Here is a 19,870-nt window from a genome sequence, read left to right as displayed (position 1 = left end):
ATCATATCATCTGCAAAAAGAGAGAGTTTGACTTCTTCTTTGCCAATTTGAATACCTTTTATTTCTTTTTGTTGTCTGATTGCTGTTGCTAGGACTTCTAGTACTATGTTGAAAAAATAGTGACAAGAGTGAGCATCCTTGACATGTTCCTGATCTTAAGGGAAAGTCTCTCAGCTTTTCCCCATTGAGAAAGATATTCACTGTGGGTTTTTCATAGATGGATTTTATGAACTTGTGGAGGGTTCCCTCTATCCCTATACTCTGAAGAGTTTTAATCAGGAAAGGATGTTGTATTTTGTCAAATGCTTTGTCTGCATCAATTGAGAGGACCATATGGTTCTTCTCTGTCCTCTTATTAATGTGTTCTATCACATGGATTGATTTGCAAGTATTGAACCACCCTTGCATCCCGGGGATAAATCCCACTTTGTCTGGTGGATGATCCTTTTAATGTATTGTTGGATCCTATTAGCTAGGATTTTGTTGAGGATTTTAGAATCCATATTCATCAGGGATATTGGTCTGAAATTCTCCTTTTTGATGGGGTCTTTGCCTGGTTTGGGGATTAAGGTACTGCTGGCCTGATAGAATGAGTCTGGAAGCTTTCCTTCTGTTTCTATTTTTTTGAAACAGCTTCAGGAGATTATGTATTATTTCTTCTTTGAGTGTTTGGTAGAATTCCCCAGGGAATTCATCAGGCCCTGGACTCTTGTTTTTTGGGAAGATTTTGATCACTGCTTCAATCTTGTTACTGGTTATTGGCCTATTCAGGTTGTCAATTTCTTCCTGTTTCAGTCTTGGAGCTTATAGGTTTCCAGGAAGGCCTCCATTTCATCCAGATTGCTCAGCTTATTGGCATATGGTTGTTGATAATAATTTCTAATAATTGTTTCCATTTCCTTGGTGTTAGTCGTGATCTCTCCCACTTCATTCATAATTATATTAATTTGGGTCCTTTCTCTTTTCTTTTGGATAAGTGTGGCCAGTGGTTTGTCAATCTTATTAATTCTTTCAAAGAACCAACTTCTAGTTTCGTTGATCTGATCTACTGTGTTTCTGGTTTCTAATTCATTGATGTCTGCTCTAATTTTAACTATTTCTCTTCTAATGCATGGCTTAGGCATCCTTTGTTGATTTTTCTCTAGTTCTTTAAGGTGTAGAGTTAGTTGGTGAATTTGGGATTTTTCTATTTTTTTGAGTGAGGCTTGGGCAGCTATATATTTCTCCCTTAAGACCACCTTTGTAGTATCCCCTAGGTTTTGGACCAATGTGTTTTCATTCTCACTGGTTTCCATGAATTGTTTAAGTTCTTCTTTGATTTCCTAGTTGACCCAAACATTCTTGAGCAGAGTGGTCTTTAACTTCCAAGTGTTTGAATTTCTGCCAATTTTTTTCTTGTGATTGAGTTCCAGTTTTAAAGCATTATGGTCTGAGAATATGCAGGGAATAATCTCAATATTTTGATATCGGTTGAGACCTGATTTGTGACCCAGTATGTGGTCTAATCTGGAGAAAGTTCCATGTGCACTCGAGAAGAATGAGTATTCTATTGTTTTAGGGTGGAATGTTCTGTAAATATCTATGAGGTCCATCTGGCCCAGTGTGTCATTCAAAGCTCTTGTTACTTTGTTGATTTTCTATTTAGATGATCTGTCTATTGCTGAGAGTGGACTATGGGTTTCCTACAATTAACGTATTGTTATCAATATGACTCTTTATTTTGGTTACAGTTGGCTTATGTAGATGGCTGCTCCCATGTTGGGGACAGATATTTACAGTTGTTAGATCTTCTTGTTGGATAGACCCTTTAAGCATGATATAGTGTCCTTCTGTGTCTCTAACTACAGTCTTTAGCTTAAAATCTACTTTGTCTGATATAAGAATTGCTACCCCAGCTTTCTTTTGAGGTCCGTTGGCATGGAAGATGGATCTTCATCCCTTCATTTTCAGTCTGGATGTATCTTTAGGTTCAAAATGAGTCTCTTGTAGGCAGCATATGGATGGGTCCTGTCTTTTTATCCAATCTGCAACCCTGTGCCGTTTTATGAGAGCATTTAGGCCATTCATGTTGAGAGTGTTTATCAAAAGATATGAATTTATTGTCATCATGTTGCCAGTGAAGTCCTTGTTTCTATAGATTGTCTCTGTAAATTTCTGTTGTATATCACTCTTGGGGGTCTTTCCCCTTTTATAAAACCCCCCTTAATATTTCTTGCAGGTCCAGCTTAGTGGTCACATATTCTTTCAGTTTCTGCTGGTCTTGGAAACTCTGCATCTCTCCATCCGTTCTAAATGACAGCCTTGCCAGATAAAGTATTCTTGGCTGCATATTTTTCTCATTTAGTACCCTGAATATGTCTTGGCAGCCCTTTCTGGCTTCAGGTCTCTGTGGGAAAATCTGATGTTATTCTGATGTTCCTCCCTTTGTACATAAGGAATCTCTTCCCCCTAACTGCCCTTAAGATGATTTCCTTGGTTCTAAGATTTGCAAGTTTTACCATTACATGCCGTGGTGTTGGCCTGTTTTCCTTGATCTTGGGAAGGGTCCTCTCTGCCTCTAGGACACAAATGTTTGTTTCATTCCCCAGATTAGGGAAGTTGTCACCTACAATTTGCTCAAATGTATCTTCTAGTCCTCTCTCTCTCTCTCTTCACCCCCTTGGAGATCCCAATAATCCTGACATTGGAATGCTTCATGGTGTCACTTATTTCTCTGATTCTATTTTCATGGATTTTGAGTTGTTTTTCCCCCCGGCCTCCTCTTTTTCCTTCTTGTCTATTAATTGGTCTTCTAGATCACTAATTCGTTCTTCTGCCTTGCTTACCCTAGCTGTTAGATTATCTAGATTGGATTGGATCTCATTGATAGCATTTTTAAGTTCTGCCAGTTCGGCTTTCATTTCTGCCCTTAGAGACTCTATGTTGCCATTAATCAATTTCTCCACTCTAGCTATTGTCTTCACAATTGCAACCCTGAATTCCATCTCCAACATCTTGGTTATATCTGTATCCATTTTGAGTCTTTCCTATTTTGGGGATTCCTCCTCCTAGTCATTCTGTTGAGGGGTGATTGAGGGAATGTACAGTCCAAATTATTGACCACAACCCAAGCAAGATGCACCTATTTTATAGGGACCTTAGGGTTGCTGGCCTCTTGTTCTCCCAGCCTGTCTTCTGGGGGAGGGGCCTGCCATGCTGTTACTCAGGCAACCCTGTTTGAGCAGAGTTGTCCTGTCCTCTGTGTGTGTGTGTGGGGGGTGGGGAATGGGCTTAGTGAAAACTGGTTATAGGGGGCTTTTGTTCTCTGGCAGCTTTCCCTGGCAGCTTTCTGTGTCTCTTTTGAGAGTCAGAGCAGAAGGGATGGTTTCCAACCCTCTGCCTCAGAGCAGAGAGATTGCAGTCTGTTCTTCAGTGATCTCTCCAGGCCACACTATCTCCACTTCTGTCTGTGCTGCTATAAACTGCAGAATCCCGGTCTGTGCACCCCTCAGCAGGGCTCCCAGTCCTCGCCTCCAGGTCCGGGCATATCTCTGCCCTTTGTGCTTCTAAAACCACCAGCCACCCCAGTTTGCACTCACAGCCCCACTGCTCTGGGTTTCATTTTGGGGGGCTGCCCTAAAGTCCTTTCCCCGTCGCTACCATTCTGCAAGTCTGTGCCCTGTCCTCAGCGCAGGAGGATATTGCTCACCGCTGGTGTAGGATCCTCACAGCTCCCTCCCACTTCCATTTATCCTCTGACATCTGCCCATGGAATCATGGCTCCCTGCTTCATACCTCGAAACCAACTGCCTGCCATATTCTGTTTGTAGAGATCCAGATCTATCTTCTTACATCTCAGGCTGATTTTGTGGATGTTCAGAGTGGTCCCCAGTGGATATCCAGCTCAATTCAGGGGACCTGTTGGAATAGGGTCCCCTAGTCCTCCACCATCTTTTCCCCGCTCAGCTTTGTTTGACACTCAAAACCATCCATATGTTGGCCTAATCACTCCCTCTCCAAAGATGTGTCCTCAAAGTCTTTCTATACCACCACCTCCCCCTTGGATTTCCTTTCTCCTCCTGCTCAAGCTTGAAACTACTCCCCTCCTTCCCAGAAATTCATACCATAGCTCAGTGTTCAGAACATTGGTTTTAGAGTCAGACACATCCAGTTCAAAACCCTGTTCTGCCAACTACAAGCTGTGCAACCTTAAGATGATTACCTAACAGCTCTGTGTCTCAATTTTCCTATCAACAAAATGTAAGGGGAAACCTATCTGTGGAAAAATTGTGAGGGTTAAGTGGAATAATGCCCAGCTCACAATATGTGATCCATCTCACTACCAAATCTGTGTGCTCACCAGCTGGAATTCTGAGTGACTTCTCCAGTGAAAGTCTCTAATGGGGCCAGTGTAACTGAGCACCCCTTGAACACTGTAGCCGCGGGCTGCCAATGAGGCAGAAAGCTTATAAGCATGTGCTTTCCTGCCCTGTGCAATGGCTTCCACATTTTCTGCCCAGACTGTGCTTCCTCAGAGAGGCCTCTCCTGGTCTTTACCTAAAATCCCCATGCACTTCCACTTAATGTCTATACCTCATCTTCTTTATTTTCATCACAGCACTTTTCACCATATGAAATAATGTCTGTCTTGCTCACTTTCTTGTCTATCTTCACACTAGAAAGTGAAGTCCCCATGGCAGTTCCACACAGGCGGGATCCACATGGGCAATTCCACATCAGCAGGTTTACACAGGTGGATCTACATGGATAGGGTCCCTATGGTAGGTCCACATGGGCAAGTGCATGAGAGTAGGTCCATAAAGTGGGGTCCACATGGGAAGGGTCCACACAGATAAGGTCCCCATGGCAGGTCCCTATAGGCAGGGTCCACACAGGCAGGGTCCGCAAGGGGTAGAGTCCCCATGGCAAGTCCATATGGGCAAGTTCATGTGGCAGGGTCCACACAGGTCCACATAGTCTCATTCTTTGTCTTCCCCAGCATCATGAACAGCATCTGGTGCAGTCAAATAAATGCACAAAAGAAAGAATCTCTGCCTCTCTGAAGTACCTCTATCTTGATACCCAGCTCAGATCCCTCGGCTCCCACAAGGTCTTGTGAATAACTCAGTCCACAGTAATTTGTCCTCATTTGAAGCCCTATAACAAATCTCCAACTATATTCAGCTGAATCCCTATGGCCATTGTCTATGCCACGTTCAGGTTGTGACGTTTCTTGTGTTGTTAAGTATTATCTGTATTTGACTATGAAGTTATTTCTTATATGTGACATTGGCATTCATACCTTGTGTGATTATTTACCATATTTCCCAAATCAGACTATAAACTCCTTGAGGCCAAGACATACTTTTGCATATCTCCCATAATAATTCAGCACAACACTTTCCATGTGATGCACTAACAAACATTCATTTACTTATTGACCTCTAATAGGTACCTGGCACAGTTTTCAAGGCCAGGGATGCGCTGTCCCTAAATAATTAATTGAGTGACATTATTCAATTATTTCAGTGTGTAGGTTTGGAAGAAGTGGCTCTTGGCTCTCTTGGAAGGCATTAGAGAGCTGGTCCAAGCAGAGACTGTCAACTTGTTGTCTGAGTAACCTCTGATGTGTCACAAACTCTCAGAGATTTTCCAGTCTGTTAAACAGAGATAACACTTTTCTTACAGAATCATGAAAGAGATATATAATAACACCTTATAAACTGCTAAGTTCCATATAAATATCAATTGTTCCTATTACCACTAGAATAACATAATTTAAGCCTAAACTGGAGCCATTGTGAATAAAATGCATTCAATTATACCGCTACTATCTTATTATCCAAAGATAATAAGAAATCTGATTTTGGCTGTCACAGTGTACTGAGTGACAACCTTTGAGTAGGACCTCACATTGCCAAATGCCAGCATTCCAGCCAGCATTCCTGCACGGGGGTGGGGGGGAAGGGGACTGCTGCTACCTCAGAGGGAATGCTTGTACCAAGCATTACAAGTTTACCTGCTGCTGGACATCAGAAAAGGCTAGGGGCCATGAACACAGAGCCCCAGCCCATCCAGAGCAGCTCCCCAAGTTTCTGTAATGACACTATTCTTTGAATGCTCAAATCTCTGTTATCAAACCACCCCTTAGGTAGCCTGCTGGAATCAGAGATACTTGAGCTTGGTGGTGCTGCCATCCACGGCCAGGCATTTGATTGATACAAATGTGCCTCACCTACAAAGGTGTGTACTCCCATTAGGATTCACATGTCTCTCAGTAAGTCACTGCCTTTCTTCCCCAAAACTCAGGCCTCAGCTTCCTGTGCGAGGGTCACCTCCTGCCTTCAGGCTAGCTTCACTCTGTCTATTCTGAGTCAAGCAGTGCTCTCTTCCCACCTCACCCCTCCACTGAGGCCTGAGGCTTGTTGCTCCAACACATATCACTGGTGTGGGAGGGGCAGGTCCACAGGTGATATTATCTGTTTGTAAGCAGTTTCCACAAGTCACCTCCTACTAAGAATCACAGAATCTCAGAGATGGAAGTAGGAACCCCTCCCATCCAGAGCAGGGCTACCCTTCAGAAGCTCCCCAAAAGGGGTCCTTTGGCCTCTGCTCTAAACATCCTGGATGAATCAATAGACCATCTCCTACCTCACTTCTGAGCAAATACTTTTGTTGGGTGGAAGCCATGACAGAGCTTGCTAGTCATCAGGTTACTGATGGAGCAGCACCAAGGAGCCAAGCTTCAATTTTCTATGAGCCTGGGTGTGTCCAGAGGCCCAAGTGTCCCTTCCCTTGAATGGTGGTGATTTCTAAGGCAGTAGAATATGATGCCAATTCTGAAAACATGGACTTTGGAGTCAGACAGATCCTGGTTCAAATCTTATCTCCCTCACTCACTATCCGGAGACCTTGGACATTCACTAGCTGTGCAACTTTAGGCAAGTCACTGAAACTCTCTGAACCCCAGTTTTCTCAGATTTAAAAAAATGAGGGAAGTAAAGTCTAGATTTTGAGATTACCATGGGGATCAGCTGAGAGAATGTATGTAGAGTGCTTAGCCCTGTGCCTGGAACAAAGGAAGTGCCCAATAAGTGGCAGCAATTGTTCCTATTATCACCACCAGTATTACCATCTCCTGCATCCGTGAACCACAGGGATGTCATTCTCCCTGTTTCCTCTTTCCTCAAGTGAGGAAGTAAGATCTATGCCCACAGGTGTGGGCTTCAGACCTCAGGATGACCCTGCCACCACCATCACAGCCACCTCTAGAGAATAACATAGCCATGCTTCTGAGCATGGCTCATTGCACCCTACAGAGTCCCAGACGTCCATGACTGTTGGTCGGGCCTTGGCTGCATGGATGAGGCCTGAAGAGGGAGCTTCCCAGGCTCCTGGAAGGTTGAGCTTGGAAAAGTTTCCTCACCCAGCAAGCAAAGCAGTGGGTTGATAATCCTGTAGCAAAAGAAAGTCTCAGATTGCCTGATTCCAAAGTCTTGGAGAATTGCAGATCCAAATCTTTGCCACACAGCAGCTTGTGCAGGGCCTAGTGGGCCGGAGGGTGAGCACAACAGCCAGAAGGCTCTGGAAAGTTTCAGGGAACCAGAAAAAGCAGTTAGGAGTATAAGCCAGCAGTGGAACACCCAGTCATCTCCATCATGCACTGGTTGAGTGACTGAGCAAGTTACTTATCCTCAGTTTCTCTTCTGTAAAATGGAGTAACAGCACCTACCCCCATTGAGTCATTGTGAGAATGCCATGAGGTGGTGCATGTCACGTCAAATTTTTAGAACACTGTCTGGCTCCATTTGTGATTTCTGCTATCATAATTAAGTACCAGGAAGCCACTCTTGTTCAGGCATGAATTTGACTTTTCTCCCTTTTAGGTATGCCAAGCCAGGGCTAAGTGAGAGGTAGTGGACAGGGTAACAGAACGCAATAATAAACACACAAATGAAAGAATAAGAAACGAAGTGTTCTTGGGAGGTAGAAGCTTTATTATGACATGGATATTTATTAAGCACCAACTGTGTGCAAGCCTCTGCCACGGTAGGGTCCAGTATTCCACCCATGGTGCTCACGTTCCCGGGGAGGATAACACGGGGGTCAGAGTTTGGTGGGGCTGAGAACAGCGTGGGTTTTGGAACATCCAGTGCAGGTAGGTTTACGGGGAGGTGGAGGGGAGCACACTCCAACCTAGCCCCTTGCAGGAGCACGGTGACACGCAGCAGGGACTCCAGTGGGGAAGCAGGGCTCAGCGGGCAGCCTCCAGCAGCTCACAGGGCGGCGGGGGCCTCAGCAGCCGCCACAGCAGCCTTGGCTCTGGACGTTGCTGGAGCTCTGACTGCCACCTCCGCAGCAGCTGCAGCACCCACTCCGACGCTGTCGGCGGCGTCTTCTGGGGAAGCAGCCACAGCCGCTGGAGCCACAGCAGCCACCAGAGCCACAGCAGCCGCCGTCCAAACCGCAGCAGCTGCAGCAGGAGGATGAGGCTGCGGGTGCGGGAGCAGGACACGGAGCGGGGCCCTGGGCACACCCCTTGGAAAAGCCCTTGGCGGAAGCTGCGCTCTGCTGGGAGGACATGGTGGAGCTCAGCTCGTCACGGCGAACCTGGAAGACAAGAAGCCTTTTACAGGCTGGCAGGCCTTTTCACCCCAACAACTGAACTCAGGGCTTTAGAGATTTGGTTGGCTTTGTGAGCAAGCTAGCCTGGCCTGGTGCAGGGGAGAAAGGAGGGGAAGCAAAGAAACACACCCCAACCAGGTGTTTCCAGTGAGTTAAACAGGCATAAAGCAGGGAACAGTCTGCCGAGAATCAATGGGTTTCCATTTTCTCCGACTAAAATAAGGACCACCCAAGTGCTCCACAGTGGAAGCTAAAGAAGATATGATGGCAATTTATCTGCATGATCCAGTCCAAACTCTTCCTTTGGCTCTTTTCTCTTCCCCCATTTCCCTGTGGCCACAGATCTTCAAGTGCTGTTCACACAATTATTAGCATTGTATAAACACCCCACCAATTAGAAAATACCCAAATCACACATGAGGACCTGCTGCCTGGGTCTAAGGAACCCACAAATACAAGAAGCATGTCCTGGTCTTCATTCCTGCCTGTGCCCCGTTTCCAAGTATAAGGAAAAGAGTGTACCAGTCTGCATACCAGTGGTGTAGAAGATGGAAATATATCCCAGTCCAGGGAGCCAAAGGCCTGGGCTCTAGCCACATTCTGCTAACCTTGCAGAAGTCACGGTTCCAAGTCGAGCCTCCATGTCCTCATTGGTACCATGAAAGATTGGCTCACTTGAAGCCTAAGGCTTTGCTCTGCCTTCTCCTCCCCTCTGCCTTCAAGTCTAGAACTACCCCCCAGGTCCTGCTTGGACACTTACCAGACCCTGGTTACACTGGAAGACTTGATCAGTTCACAACTGGAATGGGGCACCTGCTAGGCAATGGACCGAGCAGTGTCCAGCCAGAGAACCTTTTATAAGATTGCAGTAAGTCACTGCCTCTTGGGAGGGGCCCATTTCCCAATAGACATGGTCAGCTGATGCTCACATCCCAGAGACATTCATCACTCAGGTAGCACTGTAGGTGGTGCACGTGGGTATTCAAGTCACTTCACAGAGGTGCCAGGATTGCTGTGACGTGTTTACTTTCCAAATAAGACACTGCCCATAGCTGGGAGAGCTGTGTGTGTGCTAAGAAAAGTTATGAGGGCTCATGTGGGGTCTGGGACCTCTCTTTGGGACCTGTTCTCTTTGCCCTCTTCTACAATACACACACACACACACACACACGCACACGCACACACACACACAGTTACCCCATTCTCACAACCATCCTTGTGTAGTCATTTACTTGGTATTGGTAATTTACTTACTTTATTATCTTTCTTTGCTTCTCTCTGACTCTTGGTCCTTGGCTTTTCAAGTCAGGCCACAGGCTATGTGAAAAGCCTGCTGGGCTTCATCTAGAAGCTTCCAGATAACACTGAGTTAAGATGACGGTGGGGATATGCCTCTGGGAATCCCAGTGGTGATTTCTCTTTGTCACTGGAAACAGGAAGAAAAACCCAGGCAAAGTTATAGAACCATTAAGACCAGAAAAGCTGTGAATGTAGTCAGGTTGCCATATCTCCATACAGCCCTGGAGGCTTAAGAGAAAAATATGTGCAGGATGCCTGGCCCAATTGCAAAATGCTAAGCCAGCCTGTGGGACTCCCTGCTTCTTACTCCCCACCCCCACCAAAATCCTTTTGAAGATAAGTCCTCCTTGGAACCAGTGGCCAATGGAGAGAGGGAGGGAGGGAGGGAGAGTGGGAGGGAGGAAGGAAGGAAGGAAAGAAGGAAAGAAAGAAGGAAGGAAGGGAGGAAAAAAAAGGAAGGAAGGAAGTCAAGCCAGGTGCTTCCCAAGGTCCAAAGTGTCCATGAGAAATGGTACTTTTAGAATAACTGAGTTTTAAAAATTGGGACAGAGTTTGGAGGTCAAATGGCTTCAGAACTTCTTATTGAGTGCAAGCACCCACAACCATGAGATAAAAGAGAAACCCAAGACTAAGAATTCGAGAGTTGATGGTGAGAGATAGGTTGGAGGTAAGTGAGCTGGGCATGGTATGATGAAACAGACAAAGAAAAGTCAATCATGAAAGATACCAGTTTCATTTAATGTACCTTTAGAGCCTGATTAACAGGTTGCATGTACCTGGGGGCACTCGTTGGTGAGTACAGGTGAGACATTCCAAGAGGTGAGGTCTTATTAGAATAGAGAACGAAGTAATGAAGTAACAAGGCCTCTGGGAGAGGGGATCTCTTCTGGGAGATGACATGGACAAGTGCAGGAATGCTACATGGACTTGCTATGGTCTCATATACTAACTTACTTCACCTATCACTGTTAACGCATATCAAAGGAAAAGCTAATTATTCTTCTTGTCTATAAAAGACTGGGAATTATCATTCTTATCATAAATTTTCTGAGTATCTCCTGAAGGAATCAGCCTATTCCTAAAGAAAATGGAAAACTCACCACAGTGACTAAAGCCCTCCTGTTCCCCCTTAACACACACACATACACACACACACACACAACATACTGACCACATGGAGACATTCTTTGGCAGAGGAGGATGCCCTTCTTGATTCTGTACTTGGACCCATACTCAGACTTTCAGGATCCAGGGAAAGTGGGCTCAGACATTTCATACCTGCCTCCTAAACTCACTCCCCCAAATCCAACCCACCCCCCCCATATCTCCTCTCTAGTAACAGATGGAAGCACCTGGGATAATAAGCATCAGAAAAGGAAGAGGTGTTTATTTATTGGAGCCCGGAATGAGCACTTGAGGAGACCTTATCCCCATAACTAGGAGATAAAGTCTTCTTTAAACTGTCACCCATACTTGAAGGAAACCCTCACTTCAGAGTATCTCATACCACTGTAACCTTTCTGGGTATCACCAACCTCCCCTCTGAAAAACCATTCTTGACTCCCCTCATGCAAAGCTTGTGTCAGGGTAATAGTCTCAGACACAAATCTTTCCTTCAAGCCTAAAGTTTCCAAAATCAGAGCATAAAAGGGAATATTGTTTCCCAGAGGTCTAAGAAGCTTCAGTGCCAAAATCTTCCCAAACTGAATTGTAAAGTAATCACTTGCACTTAAAAGAATGGAAGGGCAGAGGGCTTGATGGAGGGGGTGAGTGGGCGAGGTGAACAAGACATAATCAGGAGGCTGTGACATCAGGAATAAGAAGCTTTATTGTTACAGAGAAAGCAGCTTCATAACTGAACTCCAACACCAAGTCCTCCAAAGATGTGTGTGCGAGAGGGAATCAGACTAGTGAATGCCACAGGCTAACCCTCTAGACCTCACAGTGGAATGGACACGGGTGGGAGGAAGAGGGAAACTCAAAGCATTCGGAAGCCTTTCCGTCCTCTTCTGTTCTTCCAAATGGGAGAAGAGGAGTCTCGGCCCAGTGGCTCCTCCAGGGCTGCTCCTCAGTGCTCCCCACGGCCCAGATCAGCAGCAGCCCCCAGAGCTGCCGCAACATCCAGAGCTCCCAGAAGAGCAGCCGGAGCTCCCAGAGCTGTGGCAGCAGCTGGAGCCTCCAGAATGGCCACCACCACTGCCACAGCAGTCAGAGTTCTGGTGTCGGCGTCGAAGAGATCGGCGGGGCCTGTGGTGGCTCAGGCAGCAGCCGCCGCCCCCAGAGCTGCAGCAGCCGCCGCCCCCAGAGCCGATGCTGCAGCAGGGAGAGACTGGAGGTGGGCAGGGGGCTGGGCACTTAGGGGGGCATTTTGGGGGACACTTGGGAGGACACTTAGAAGTACCCTTGGGGGAGCACTTGGGAGGGGGCTGGCACTGCTGCTGGCTTTGCTGGCAGGACATCTCAACAGGAACTGAATGAAGCTGAAAAACAAAACAGCATTCTAAGTTCAACCAGCCCAAGATAACTTACCTACATTTAAAACTGAGCTATGAATTCACAAGATTCCATCTTTATGATGATCAGATTTTTAAACCCAATCTCCCAAAATCAATTACAAGAAATATACAAAAGGTTTCAACCTAGGAACTCCATAATTTCAAATGAATTCTTTGTAGTTTCAAAAAGACACCAATCCTTCTTTCCCTTCTCCTACTTTACACCCTCCCCCTTCAGCAGAACCCTCCCATCCAAATCCTCTTTTTGCCATGTCTTTCTTAAGATTGTCCTTAGCCTGGGGTATCTCACTGGCTCAGTTGGCTGTCCAAGTGTCTGACTCTTGATTTCAGCTCAGGTTGATTTCAGCTCAGGTCATGATCTCAGGGTTGTGAGATCGAGCCCCCATTAGGCTCTGCACTGGGTGTGGAGCCTGCTTCAGATTCTTTCTCTCCCAGGGCACCTGGGTGGCTCAGTCAGTTAAGCATCTAGCCTCCGGCTCAGGTCATGATCCCAGGATCCTGGGATCGAGCCCCACGTCCAGCTTGGAGATCCTGCTTCTTCTCTCTTTCTCTCTCTCTCTCTCTCATAAATAAATAAAATGTTTTGTTTTGTTTTTTAAGATTCTCTCTCCCTATGGTTCTCCCTTCCCTCTGCCCCTCCCTGCCTCTCTCTCTTAAATTTTTTTTCTTCTCAACAACCCCCAGGGCTACTCCTTGCCTGAAACACCAACACCAAGAGTCCCTCCCGGTCCTCGAGATGTACTTTACCTGGTTCAGGCACTGGAGCAGATCACCCAGGATGCAGGTAGACTGAGGTGCTGTTAGAAGCTTCTGACTTTTATACAGGTTCAGCTCTGACCTGGTATCAGGAGGTGTGGACCACATGAGGGATACTAACAGAATCTTTCACAAAGGGCACATGTGACTACCCTTCCCTCACATCCCAGGGACCTAATTCCTCCCTCCATAAGCATGTTAAGTATTAGCTTGTCAGGAAGGTCCCCCGAGCATTGCAGGCCACAAGGATGGTGATGGTGCTTTGTGGATTGCACACATTGCCTGTCAGCCTCACAGGCAGCTCTGCTATGCTCCCTGTTTCCTGAGCTGGGTCAATGGCGTTCTAGACCTCAGGGATGAAGAGAAGTCTCTCTTCTCTTTGGCTTGGAAATGGAAAGAAAAATTCCCAAGATGGAAATCAAACGGCTCCTTTTAGAATGAGATTAGAGATCCAAAATAAAATGCCAGGCCTGAGCCTATGATCTAATGTGACTTTTTCATTCTTAGATGATGCCATAACCCAGATTAAGAATGCTCGATATCTCAGTGATGTTATTTTAGTAGATCTAATGCAGATGGTGTGGGTGGTTTGATTTCTCGCCTTACCTGAACTTGACATACCAAGAGAACTCACAAATAACCCTGATTCAGCACTAACAATCCCCTTGAAAGGGCAGAAGAATTCTAGGAATGGCTTCTCTTTCCACATATGGTCCTAAAAAAGGCATCTTTAGTCAGACCAAGGTGAGGCAGAAAGGACCAGGCATATGCTGAAGGTGGAGCAGTGGAACTGGACTCATGGAAGTTGCCAGAAGTGAGGCATCAGTTCCGGTCATCCCTAAGAAAATATTAGAGCTGAGCCCTACTGTTTTCTTACACACATGCAAAAAAAATTCATGGTACTTACTTGCTACTGGGGGATGAGATTATAAGAAAGCCTGATCATTATGAAAAAAATACAGATAGGAAGAATTTAAAATTCATTTACAATCGCACCTTCTGAACATTCTTAATATTTTGCTATTTTCCTTACATCCTCCATTTTACTTTTTTCCAGTCTTTTTTTTTTTACTGAATATAGCTTTTTAGTGATTTTGTTTTGTTTTGACTTTACACAGTCTTTATCATAGTATTGTCTGTAAGAGTTTATCTTACTAACTTTTCACTTAAGATTTAAACATAAACATTTCCCCTGTTGCCATTCATTCTTTGTAAGCATTATTTTTGGTAGCCATAGAACATTTTGTGGAAGCCACTGAACCCATTTATAAGTGGCCAAGAGCATGAGTGCTAGAACCAGTCTGTGGTTTGAATCTCAGCTCCCCACTTACAAGCTTACCAGCTGTATGATGTTGGACAAGTGACATTAGTTCTCTGTCTCATTGTCTTCATCTGTGATATGGGAAAGTAATAGTATTTATCTCATAGGATCCTTTGCAGATTAAATGAGTTAACATCCATAAAACTCTTGGAATAGTGCCTGGTACACAGTAAGCACTCAACGAATATTAAAAGTGAAATGTGATGCTGTCCCACTTCCAAATGGCAGCACAAAGTGGGCAGGTGGGTTTAGATAAAGCCCACCAGGTGGGGAGCCAGGGAGCTTGCTTTGGCTGCTAGAGCTCTGTGCATCAGGGGATCCACCTCTTCCCCCCTCACTGAGAAATACAGGAAAGGATGCATAACAAAGGCTCTGAATTTCTGGAAAAAGAAGCCTAATACAAGTTAAAGAAATTATCCATTTAATACACAGGTATGATAAATTTTGAAAGGAACAATGTACATACCTTCTGACTTATAATTATTTGCTCACCTAGCTGACACACAGTTAGGTCTTTGAGTGTAGGAATCCCTAAGGGATCGATTTTAATGCTCAATTTTCAATTTTCATTGAATTGACACTCAATTTGCATTTCCTTGTTCAGTTGAATTTGCTATTCAATAAGAAGGATGGGTGCCTCCAACAAATCCAAATCCAGATTTTCATTGACAAATCCCAGACATTTCATGGAATGATAGAACAGATGTGTAAAGGACCTTGGCCACCATTCAGACACAATGGTTCTCGACTCCAGTGAGGGATGGGCACTGACAGTCTCCAAAAGTTCATTGGGTGGTTCCAATATGCAGTAGGATGAGAATCACTTGATTTTGATCATGTTCCTTATTTTACAAATGAGGAAACTGAGGCTCAGAGATGAGAAGAGTCTTGTCCCAGATCACACAAAGACTTAGAGGCAGAGCTAGAATTCAGATCCTGTTATCAGCCCTCTATCACAGCACCCTGCCTCTTATATATTTTATTTCTTCTTGTGATTTTTTTTTCTAGCAAGCTTTATTTTACATAATTTGCTTGTTAAACATGGCTATTTAATTTGGGGTGAAAATCATAATAAACATGGTGAATCTTTGTCTGAATCTCATGTTTAGAAAAGTTGGAAGTAATCTTTACTGCTACTGCTTTCAGGAACCAGGAATTGAGTACCTACATCTGAAAAGCAGTGTCTGGCATTATGAGGACTGGGCCAGCTGGGGGGCCTCAAGAACCCTCCCTAGGGCAGTACTACCTTGATGGCATTTCCTTGGGCCAGAAATCCAACCTTGTCAATGCCTCTGAGCTTACCAATCCTGGTGATGCTGAGTCACCGCAACTAACTCCCAAAAGACTGATGACATCAATTTACAAAGAAAAATATGAGGGTTAAATATTGGCATGATGGGCATATTCTCTTCCTGTAGGAAAACTCAGAGAAATTGAGTCATAATGTGAAGGTGCTTGGTGAGGTGGGATTGCATAATGGTCTCAGGTTTTAATCTTTTTTTTTAAAGATTTTATTTATTTGACAGAGAGAGATACAGCGAGAGAGGGAACACAAGCAGGGGGAGTGGGAGAAGGAGAAGCAGGCTTCCCGCTGAGCAGGGAGCCCAATGTGGGGCTCGATCCCAGGACCCTGGGACCATGAGCTGAGCCGAAAGCAGATGCTTAACGACTGAGCCTCCCAGGATCCGCGGTCTCAGGTTTTGATAGTGAACAAAACCAGATGTGCCCATCAGGTCATCTGAATACCTCCAGCCCGGACAGACCTGAGTGGTCCTAAAAACATCTGCTGCCTGATCTTCCTCTGTAGTTCTTTGTAGATCAACCCTTTCACTGCCAGACCCTGGCCTGGGAACCGCCTCTGTAGGAGCTTCTGCTGAGTAGTGCTCCCATTCATTCCATGCTGATTTTGGAATTTAATATTGGGATGGTAATTTTATCATTTGTCTTATTTTCATTACTCACTATTGCCCTGATGCACACTATAGGAAACAGAGTAATGCCTCTCCCCTCAAAGATGGCCATGTCCAAATCCCCAGAACCCATGAATAGGTTACCTTACACAGCAAAAAAGACTTTGCAGATGTGATTAGATTAAGGATTTTGAGATGGGGAAATTATCTTGGATTATCCAGGTGGGCCTAGTGTAATCCCAGGGTACTTTTAAGAGGGAGGAAAGAGGGTCAGTGTGAGACAAAGGAGATGTGACAAATGAAGCAGAGTGCTTTGAAAATGATGTGCTTTGAAAATGACCATGAGCTAAGGCATTTGGGAAGCTTCTAGAAGCTGGAAACAGTAAGGAAATAGGTTGTTCCCTAGAGCCTCTAGAAGGAACATAACTCTGCCAACACCTCGATATTAGCCTGGTAAGACCCATGTTGGACTTCTGACCTACAGAAGAGAATAAATTTGGGTTGTTTTAAGCCACTAAGTTTATGGTAATTTGTTATAGCAGCAATGAGAAGCTAATACACACCTAGATTTAAAAATAGTTTCAAGTTTCAGAACATGGTTTACTTAAAATGAAATTAAATTTATTAAAATTATTTCCACTGATGTTTGGAATTAAAGGTTCACATCTCTGAGTCTGACAGGATGCCTTTGGCCAAGGGGAAAACTCCGTAAAGACACAACAAAGAAAATTCTCAAAGATAAACAAAGATGTTGCCTGGGCTTGCAGCTCTGTCATTTACTAGCTGTGTGAACTTCTGTGAACCTATATACTCATCCATCAAATGAAGATAATGACAGTGTCCATCTCATAGGGTTATATGAAGAGTCCTTGAGATAATGCTTATAAAGTCCTTAGCCCTGGACCTGGCATGTAGGAAGTGCCCAGTAACCGTTAGCCCTTCTTATTCTTGTCCTTATTGTTATTGTCCTCATCAATAGTAATCAGTGATAAGTGGAAATCTAGAGATGTCAGGACTGTCGGTAGGGCATTCCCAGGCCCTTCTTTCAGCCTGTCAGTTCCCAGCTACCTATTTACTAGATTGGGGCTTGACAAATTCCATAGAGGAGGATGGACAGATTGCCACCACTTTGGGCCTATTTGAATTGTCAAGATAGTTTTTGTACCTCTTTTCAGAAAAGAAAAAAGGTGGGGCTTCTTATACTTTCACTATGGAGAGCACTTTCCTGTTTATAAGGTGTTTTGGCATTCATGCTTTTATTTGAATTTCACAACCTTACTGGGTAGGACAGAGGGTTATCACTGTTGTTATTCAAAAAGAAAACTGATGCTCAGAGAGGCCAAGCAATTTGTCTAAGGTCACAGATGAGAGAAGATGCCAGGCTTCAATCTCAGCTCTTTGGGCCCTAGATTTCATGCTTGTTTCTCAAATCAGAGTGCCCTTTAGCCCAGTTTCTGCATATCCTGTCAGAGAAATGGTGGAAAGGCCTAGAGTCCCCAGAGGATTCGAATTTAAAAATGGTTTTGGTTAAACTGGATAACCACATGCATAAAAGTGAAACTGGACCCCTCTCTTACTCCACTCACAAAAATCATCTCAAGATTAATTAAAGACTTAAACATAATGCCTGATACCATAAAACTCCTAGAGTACAACATAAGGAAGAAGCCCTCCTTGACACTGGTCTTGGCAAGATTTTTTGGCCTGACACCAAAAGCATAAGCAACAAAAACGAAAATCAGGGACGCCTGGGTGGCTCAGTTGGTTAAGCCTTCAGCCCAGGTCATGATCCCAGGGTCCTGGGATCGAGTCCCACATCGGGCTCCTTGCTCAGCAGGGAGCCTGCTTCTCCCTCTCTCTCTCCCTCTGCTTGTGCTCTCTCTGTCAAATAAATAAAATCTTTAAAAAAAAAAAAGAAAACGAAAATCAACAAGTGGGAATACATCAAACTAAAAAGTTTCTGCACAGCAAAAGAAACAATCAACAAAATGGAAAGGCAACCTATGAAATAGAAAATGCTTGCAAACCATATATTGGATAAGGGGTTAATATCCAAAATATATTTTTAAAAATTCATAAAACTCAATAACAAAAAAATTCCAATTTTAAAAATGGGCTGAGGAACTGAATAGACATTTTTCCAAAGAAAACAGCCAAATGGCCAATAGGTACATGAAAAGACGCTCAACATCAGAGAAATGCAAATCAAAACCACAATGAGATATCATCTCACACCTATTAGAATGGCTATCATCCAGAAGACAAGACAGAAAAAGTATTGGTGAGGATATGGAGAAAAGGGAACTTTTGTGCACTTGTAAATTGGTTATGCCACTTTGGAAAACAGTACAGAGGTTCCTCAAAAAATTAAAAATAAAACTACCATATGATCCAGCAATCCCACATCTAGGTATATAGCTATAGGAAATGAAAACAGGATATCAAAAAAATACCTGCACTCCCATGTTTATTGCAGCATTATCCACAATAGCCAAGATAAGGAAACAACCTAATTGTCCACCAAGAGAAGAATGAATGAAGAAAATGTGATACACACACAGAGAATATTAATCAGCCATAACAAAGAAGGAAATCCTGCTTTGTGACATCGATGAACCTTGAGGGCAGTATGCTAAATGAGATGTCAGACGAGAAAGACAAATACTGCATGATGTCACTTACACATGGAATCTAAAAAAGCCCAACTCACAGCAACAGAGAGTAGAATGGTAGTTACCAGAGGCTAGAAGTGGGGGAATTGAGGAGATGCTGGTAAAGGGTCCAAACTTGCAACTGGAAGATGAATAATCCTGGAGATCTAATGCACAGCATAGTGATATAATCAATAATACTGTATTATATACTTCAAAGTTGCTGAGAGCCTAGATCTTAAATGTTTTCACCACAAAAAAAGAAATGATAATTATGTGAGGTGATAGAGGTGTTAGTTAGCACTACAGTGATAGTGCTAGCTGGAAGAGCCCTGTAGCAGTTCTGGTCTCAAGTCATGGAGCAATCTTCTCACCTGCCTGGGCACCACCACCTCCAAGAAGTGAATACCAGAGACATGGGTGAAGGCAGGGACACCAGGACTGACTCACGAAGTTGCAGCTGCATGGGGCCCCCAGGTGCCGGTCAAACTTCCTGGAAAAGCCTCACCCCACAGCCCTATGCCAGCCTCACTCTGCCTGCCCTTGAATTCCTGATGCGTGGGATGCTCACTCCTGCCGGGGCTCTTGGCCAGCTGCAGTGTTATCTCCTCAACTGGGAGCATTTGCATAGCTGGAGCCTGAGAGCAGGAATGTTATAGGAGCCCCAGGAGTGAATAACCAGAGAAAGGAGGACTCCTCCCCTTGGGAAGTAAGTAAATTTCCGGGGTGGGGACTCAGGAGTAAAAATAGCCAAGGAGGCTCCTGGAAGCACAAGCACTGAGGCACCTTGTTTTCCCAGGGGAGAGGCTGGAA

General features: G+C 44.6%; 1 protein-coding gene and 1 long non-coding RNA gene across 2 annotated transcripts; both read right to left on the bottom strand.

Moving 5' to 3' along the window:
• Positions 1 to 7,955: 7,955 nt before the first annotated feature.
• Positions 7,956 to 9,454, bottom strand: CRCT1 (cysteine rich C-terminal 1). The gene is made up of 2 exons (XM_021687990.2): positions 9,365 to 9,454; positions 7,956 to 8,589 (listed from the first exon to the last, which is right to left on the bottom strand). The coding sequence occupies exon 2, from the start codon at positions 8,560 to 8,562 to the stop codon at positions 8,275 to 8,277; it is 288 nt and encodes a 95-aa protein (XP_021543665.1). The 5' UTR covers positions 8,563 to 8,589; positions 9,365 to 9,454; the 3' UTR covers positions 7,956 to 8,274.
• Positions 9,455 to 11,713: 2,259 nt separating this feature from the next.
• Positions 11,714 to 13,255, bottom strand: LOC110578495. Its single transcript, XR_002480181.2, has 2 exons — positions 13,167 to 13,255; positions 11,714 to 12,383 (listed from the first exon to the last, which is right to left on the bottom strand). It is a non-coding gene; the product is annotated as an uncharacterized LOC110578495 (long non-coding RNA).
• Between the last annotated feature and the right edge of the window lie 6,615 nt (positions 13,256 to 19,870).

Source organism: Neomonachus schauinslandi, chromosome 4 (genome assembly GCF_002201575.2).
Source record: "Neomonachus schauinslandi chromosome 4, ASM220157v2, whole genome shotgun sequence".
NCBI lineage: Eukaryota > Metazoa > Chordata > Mammalia > Carnivora > Phocidae > Neomonachus > Neomonachus schauinslandi.
Note: the sequence above shows the minus strand (reverse complement) of the source record. Positions and strands in the feature narration are given on the sequence as shown.